Source organism: Diadema antillarum, unplaced genomic scaffold, assembly GCF_040938485.1.
Source record: "Diadema antillarum isolate AM-2024a unplaced genomic scaffold, OU_Dant_1.0 seq00001297_RagTag, whole genome shotgun sequence".
NCBI lineage: Eukaryota > Metazoa > Echinodermata > Echinoidea > Diadematoida > Diadematidae > Diadema > Diadema antillarum.
The window spans coordinates 53,690-61,190 of record NW_027272076.1 but is presented as its reverse complement, the minus strand read 5'-3'; the positions used below and the strand labels follow the sequence as shown (position 1 = coordinate 61,190).

Here is a 7,501-nt window from a genome sequence, read left to right as displayed (position 1 = left end):
GTGTTGTTTCTCCTTCACCCAATCATTTGTATATCCATAAATTCCATTTATCATATTTTGTAATATTGACATATATATTATGTACTTAGGCCTATATTTTATGTGGAAAGGAAAATGTATTTACAAGTTCTGTTGGAGAAAAAAATGAATGAATGTATACATTTATTTTGTTTAGGCATTTGTACACACAGACACACATGCACACACACACCCTCACACACACTCACATACAATCAGATATATACATAAATATCACTTCGAAACCAAGACATTATTAAACAGTGGAGTGAATATATTCGGTGTGAGTTTCTTTCAGGTTGCTCTGCCCTCTGTTCAATTTGTACACTGTGTACAGAGGGCAAAAATAAGGAAACCAATACTCATTTTATATAGACAATATTGAGATCACAATCCTGTTAACGTTGTATTCTCTATATTATCAAAGTTTGCGTGCTCTTTAAGTATGTTTATGTAACTTTTGTGTCCATATATATATATATATATATATATACATGTATATATATTTCTTTTCAGTTTGTTGAAACCGAAGTACTTGTGACAGTCATTTTGGACACTTTCCCGGGACTGCGGAGATGGCGCGTAGTCGTGGTAGCGATGCTCTGCGCATTCGTTTACACAGCCAGCTTCGTCTTTATGACCAATGTAAGTTAAGCTCTTTCTTGCTAATATATGGGAAGTCTCTTCATAATCTAGTAATTCTCGGGAAATAAAGATGATGAAAGAAGTGTTGTGCAGATCAGATTCACCACTGTTGAGTCTGACTACATGACAGTGCTCTCCTATTGTAAAGAACTCGATTATAACGATATTTCGTAACAACAAATATAAAAAAATGAGGTAATCAAATAATTATCTATTCATATTTTCACGTTTAACTATTTGGCTATAACGAAACTTCGATTAAAACAAAAGATAATTGAGGTTCCTTTTTATAATATGCCTTCGTTACGACAGTAATCGCTTGTAACATCAAACCACGTGGTTTTATTTATACTGTGGACTGCCCTTACAACGAAGTCCATGGCACCGGCAGTTTTCTTTCGTTATATCGAAATTTCTTTATAACTGAACAAATAAACAATAATAAACGTAGAGTGGATAATTTTTTCGGCCTCAATTTTAACTTCGTGGTAACCGGAATTTCGTTACAACCGTGTTCGTTATAACGGAGTGCACTCTAACTGACTTTTATGCTTGCGACATTCATTTTTTGGTTACATCGTCCTCGTTTGTCGGTTCGTTTGTCATTTATAAGTGTTACAATTTAACAACAAAAGTGAGATATTGTTGAAATTTTCGTAGTAGACCTGTGGTAAAAGAAACAGGTCATTACTTTTCGGGGGTGATCCGGTTTATGTCTCAGAAGAAGGAAAACAAACAGTGTTTTGTGAACGATGTGTGCACTGCTTTATTTGTTTAAAGGACAAGTCCACCTTCATATACATAAGGATTGAGAGAATGCAGCAATATTAGTAGAACACATCAGTGAAAGTTTGAGGAAAATTGGACAATCCGTTCAAAAGTTACGAATATTTTAAGTATTTGCGCAGTCACTGCTGGAAGAGAAGACTACTACAATGTATGATGTCACATGCGTACAACTATATAAGGAAAATAAAAAGAGAATTTCGCAAAACTTTACTTTTTGAATAAAGTGCACATTTTTTCGACTTGCTACTGACGTATGTTAGGGGTAATATTATTCCCCCTGCCTTCTGAAAGAGAGAAGTCAAGTGTTCTTTTGTTATGGGAGAAAAATGGAAATATGCTGAATTTTCTTTATTCTTTCTTTAAATCGTTGTACTCATATGACATCACAAGCTATAGTAGTCTTTTCATCCAGCCGTGACTGAGCAGAAACTTAAAAAATTCATAACTTTTTAACGGTTTGTCCGATTTTGCTCAAACTCTCACTGATGTGTTCTACTTATATTGCTGCATTCACTCAACCCACATGTCTATGAAGGTGAACTTGTCCTTTAAAAGATCATGTGCCTAGTGTGACGATTTTTACTCTCCGAGTGCTTCTATATTTTGTTGTAGATTTCATACTTTTTAGGTGATCCGAGTATCCTCTCGGATCACCTTCTGTTTCTGTACGGATTCTTTCTTCTTCTTTTTCTTATTTCTCCTCAAAAGTTGTGCAGCGGTTAGCTCAGAAAGTCCTCTTCCTATCAATCTCAAAATTATACCATATATGTATCATGTCCCAAAGACGACAGATCTAATAAAATCATAGTGATCAGTCGACCGTGACGTCACTATGACGTCATTATATGAAAACACATTCTTATTCATATCTCATTAATGGAATGGAATTTTTCAATGAAATTTACTTCACATATAGTTCAAATCAAGCTGATTCTACTCATGTTTTCAAAATTCATCTATACCCTTAAAACGTGCGCGTACGCGCGTGTTGAAATATTTGTATACTCCAATTGAACTCTTCAGAACCTTTCAGACCATTTGGAGCATTTTTTGAAAAATTGAAAAATCGGACGGACGCGTACGCGCGTGCGCATATACGCACGCACAGCTCATATGCAATAGAAATTGCCCGTTTTTTCACATGGATCGCATGTCTGAAAATTGTCGAGGAATATTTCTACCAAGTTTCAAGTCAATCCGACTCAATATGACGTCATACGGGCCCGTCAAAGTTGAAATTCCGCGCGCGCGTCAATGGCGATATACAGTGCAACTATGCAAAAAAAACCCGCCAATTTCAAATCCGATTTTACTCGTCAGGATGGACGGTGACCCCCCCCCCCCCCCCCCATTTTCTTTGCATATTTTGAAAGCTGATGAGTTGTACATGTCATTTCATGGGTTGGCGATACTAAAAAAAAAAATATTAAAAGATATCAAATTTCTTAATAAAATAAAAAAGTACATTTTCAAAATGACGTCATCAAATTTCAAGTTCACTCTAGCGTATCTCACTTTTCCTTTGCCGATTTTCACTCAAATTTCAGTATGTTGTAGCTTATTAAATGTTCTTTCATAAACATATTCAAAAATTTTGATTGGATGACGGCATCACCTCGTTAAAATGGATTGAAAGTAACCTTGTCAAATTTGACCAGTTTAGGTGTTATCTCTATGGGAGCGCAGTTTTTCTAGAAATGAAAATTGACATGACTATTTTTTTCGAGCACTAGCTCACTTATGCTTCAGTGAATTTCTCCCAGATTTTAATATGTTGTAGCTGAGACTTTAGCCTATCGTTGATTTACCTCTGTTATTTCATAAGATGTCGGAATCACGTCAAAAAACTTGGTTGAAATTAAAGCTTATCTTCGATGTATTGAAATATTTCTTTCTTTCTGCAACTTTCTTTTAAATAACTCAAGAAAAACAGCCCCATCACTCCCATATTTTGCTCATGTTTAGTTCATGCTACGTACATTATTTCATAAAATAACAACTTCAGTAGGATAGGATAGGATTAGCGCGCATTGTGCAGCTCTCCATAGAGCTCCTATTTACTTTGTTATTTATACTGATTTAGCACACACTTTACATTTTGTGATCATTGTTATCTTGTTGTACTAGTGATCTAGATATTACTAGACCTTTTTTGAAGTGTTTGATCATTTTGGTCACTTGTTCTACCAGGATCAATTTTTTCTTTGCAACTGAGCCATTTTCAGCCAAGGCATGAAGGCATGGTCTCCCATACACTGTAAGTAGTTGCCTATATGTAAAGTACTGCTACATGTACAGCTGTAAACCCACTGTAGAATGTGTATTCACTGGACCTGAACTTGGACACAATGGGACTTCTTCAGCTGTGCCTGGTGCTTGCTGTGTGTCTTCATGTGAGGCTGAAAGGACCTAAACATTATGGACGCTCAACATTCCTTCCTTTTGTTCGTCAGCCTTTCGTCAGAAAGCATTTCTTGAAGTGCAGGATCTCCTATAGCCAGAACTGCAGTGCTTCTTTTCAGATTGAGATACTGCAAGATGGAGATATCCACCCTAACCCAGGTCCAGACCAGCAAATGTCACCTACATCTTCTTTGCTCAGACTGTCATCTTCTGAACGAGGAATCAAGTACACTCCAACAGAGCTTCGCCACTTCAAAGACTGTAAGTCTTCATTACCTGGGCATGTATTTGAAATTATCAACGCTCTTCATATTAATCGTGCTAAAATGTCAGACAATGTTGAATATTTTGGCATTAAGCGCAGAAAGAAAACCAGGAGAGGAACGCGTGGAGGTAAGAGACATACATCTGATAGTGCTACACCCTCTGCCTCTACTCCTCGTAGCTATCTCAGGTTGTGCACTGTGAATACTCGTTCAATACGTAGTAAGTCAGCATCTATATTTGATTTCATCTGTGATGGAAAGGCTGATTTGTACACCTTAACTGAGACTTGGTTGACAGATAATGACTCTGCGCTCATCCATGATATCGTCCCTACTGGTCACCGATTTGTTCATTGTCCGCGTATTGGTCGTCGTGGTGGAGGAACTGCCCACCTTTTTAAGGACACTATTGATGTCCATCAATTTCTTGCTGGTGAAAAGAGATCATTTGAGTTTGCGTGTTACCACATATCACTCAAATCTTTCAAACTTGATCTCATAAATATTTACAGGCCGCCATATTCTGATGCTCATCCTATATCAATGTCTACTTTTATATCTGAATTTAATGAGTTTATACAAGAGTATTTGTTATGCAACATACCTGTTGTAATCACTGGTGATTTTAATGTTCATGTGGATATGGATAATTATGAGTCTAGGTCCTTTTCAGATTTGCTTGAATCATTTGCTTGTATTCAGCATGTTGATTTTAGTACTCATTTACATGGTCACACTTTAGATTTGGTTATATCTCTTAAGTCAGACAACATAAATGTGGGCCGACCGTGGCCTGGTCCTTTACTGTCTGATCATTTCTCTGTTATGTGTGAGCTTAATTCAGTCAAGCCACATGCACCATCTAAGAAAATTTCTTATCGCAAAATTGGTTGTATAGATTTAGATTCACTGAAGCATGATGTGGCTAACAGTTTATTATGTACAGACACTCCTGACGATCTTACAGAGTTGGTTATCCTATACAATGATACACTTAGTTCAATTTTGGACAAACATGCACCTTTGATTACCAAGACTGTGTCATCTCATCCACGGGTACCATGGTTCACAGATGATGTAAGAACACAAAAAAGAAAAAGAAGGAAAGCTGAGAAGAAATGGTTGAGAACAAAATCTCCTCTTGATTATGAGAATTTCAAAGCTGCCCGTAATAGAACTTTATTTGTTATGAATACTGCCCGTCGTACATATTACTCTCAAATGATCAAAGAAAATAAACACGAAACAAAAAGTAAGTTCCCCCTAAAACAAACATCAATATTCTATGAATCAGGAACCTTTGAGGAAATCTGAATACAGGATCATGTAGCTGTAGTTCTCGGCTACCTTTCATGTGAAATTCAGTGGATATCACTGGGTCACGCTTGAGTGAGCATGACTTAAAGTCAAAATGGTCACTTTTTGAAGTTCACAAGCCCAATTTTGCAACTTTGATTTGGTGATATCGGAACGAATTTCAATTTTCCAGGATAAAAAGGCATGCAACGTATAATATATGTGCTTCTTATCGTACCATGTGACTTGTGCACAAAATTTTACGGTTGAGTGAACACGGGGTGAAAATTACCAAAATGGCCGATTTGACATGTTTCTCGTAGTAATTTCTATCAATTGAGATTGAATTTGGGTGTTGAACAGTTTTTACACACAATTCACGTAATTTCACGGTTGAATGAGCACATTAAAAACAAAGAAAAATAACAATTTAAATTGTGCAATAAGAATTGCGATAATTTTGCGCACTGAAATCCATTGTTTTAATGCTTTTTGTATTGTGTTTAATACCACTGTGCATACAGTGATCACCTGACGTTTTAGTCACGCTTCAATGAGCATGTGGGGCTGGAAAACCCTTTTTTGCCCTATATAATAAGAAATATTCATTGTTTTTTATGTTTTGGTTGATATGTTGGGAAATTCCTCTGATTTCAATGAAAAAGATAACATTTCGATAAAAATGACATTGTGACATGCTTCAGTGAGCACATAAGATGAGCAAAGTGTGCAGGTCAAAACCATTTTCGTGGCTGAAATTCCCGAAAAGATTTACATTTGGTTGGTTTTGAAGACGTGTTCAGCGGTGTTAGTGGATAGAGCCTAAAAAGTGAGTGCAGATGCTCCCCAATCTGTATCATATTGCCATAAAGATCGCATAATAGTCAACCAACATTTTAAGCAACTATCATCAACATCACAATCATCAACACCACATGAACAACAAAGGCCACTACATGTTTCTCACCACAATCAATATCTGTCTCCAGACTCTCAGTGTATATGTGCAGCACGGGAGGATATTGATGTTGAACAAAAGTGAAATTTGGTACCATGTCAATGATTAATTGCATTTATTTTCCCTTTGAATTAATGCATGACTTCATGACTTTACAAAGAACTTGCCAAAATTAGTATTCAGTAGCGAGAACAAAGGCCCGAAGATTTAATTTGCATAATTTCTCACCTCTGCTCCAACAAGGGGATTTCATCAAACTAAAGGCAGACCAATTTCCCCACGAATACTTCAATATTTAATCAAAGGTAGCCATGGATCATAAGGAGGGTTTCCGGCACCATGTACCCTTTGACGTGTAAAATCTTGAAGGAATGCCAAAGATCACTGAGACATTTATATCGGTCCTAAACGCAATAATGAAATGTTTTTCAGTTGATTTTAAATGCAGAAGATCAATGCAACACCGGCTGGATGGTTTTAATAAGATCATTGTTTCATAATGTGGTCATTCAACCGTAAAATAAACCACATTGCATGCAAAAGCCATTTTAGCTTTCAAAAGCATAGATTCCTCTTCTTCACATGAACTTACCATGGGGATTATGGCCAAACTGCCAATTTTTCATTATGTAGGTTAAAAAAAGGGTTTCCAGCCTCACATGCTTATTGAAGCGTGACTGAAATGTCAGGTGGTCACTGATATGCGTTTGGGTATTAGCACAATATAAAAAAGCATCATACAGTTGATTTCAGTGCGCAAAATTATCGCAATTTTGACAGCACAATTTAGATTATTATTTTTCTTTGTTTTTAATGTGCTCATTCAACCGTGAAATTACGTGAATTGTGTGTAAAAACTGTTCAACACCCGAATTCAATCTCAATTGATGGAAATTACCACGAGAAACATATCAAATCGGCCATTTTTGGTAATTTTCACCCCGTGTTCACTCAACCGTGAAATTTTGTGCACAAGTCACATAGTACGATAAGAAGCACATAAATTATACGCTGCATGCATTTTTATCCTGGAAAATTGAAATTCGTTCCGATATCACCAAATCAAAGTTGCAAAATTGGGCTTGTGAATTTCAAAAAGTGACCATTTTGACTTTAAGTCATGCTC

At 36.4% G+C, this 7,501-nt stretch overlaps 1 protein-coding gene across 1 annotated transcript; it reads left to right on the top strand.

The window, feature by feature from the left end:
* The first annotated feature begins 3,800 nt into the window (after window positions 1-3,800).
* On the top strand, window positions 3,801-5,197 carry LOC139708064 (uncharacterized). The gene is made up of 2 exons (XM_071620048.1): window positions 3,801-4,740; window positions 5,157-5,197. The coding sequence occupies exons 1-2, from the start codon at window positions 3,801-3,803 to the stop codon at window positions 5,195-5,197; spliced, it is 981 nt and encodes a 326-aa protein (XP_071476149.1).
* Window positions 5,198-7,501: the final 2,304 nt, after the last annotated feature.

Excerpts from the sequence above, each read along its gene's own strand:
- LOC139708064 (XM_071620048.1), top strand. The coding sequence starts at position 3,801 with ATGGGACTTCTTCAGCTGTGCCTGGTGCTTGCTGTGTGTCTTCATGTG. Across the intron at positions 4,741-5,156 it reads CATACCTGTTGTAATCACTG|ACTGTGTCATCTCATCCACG; the intron begins GTGATTTTAATG and ends TTGATTACCAAG.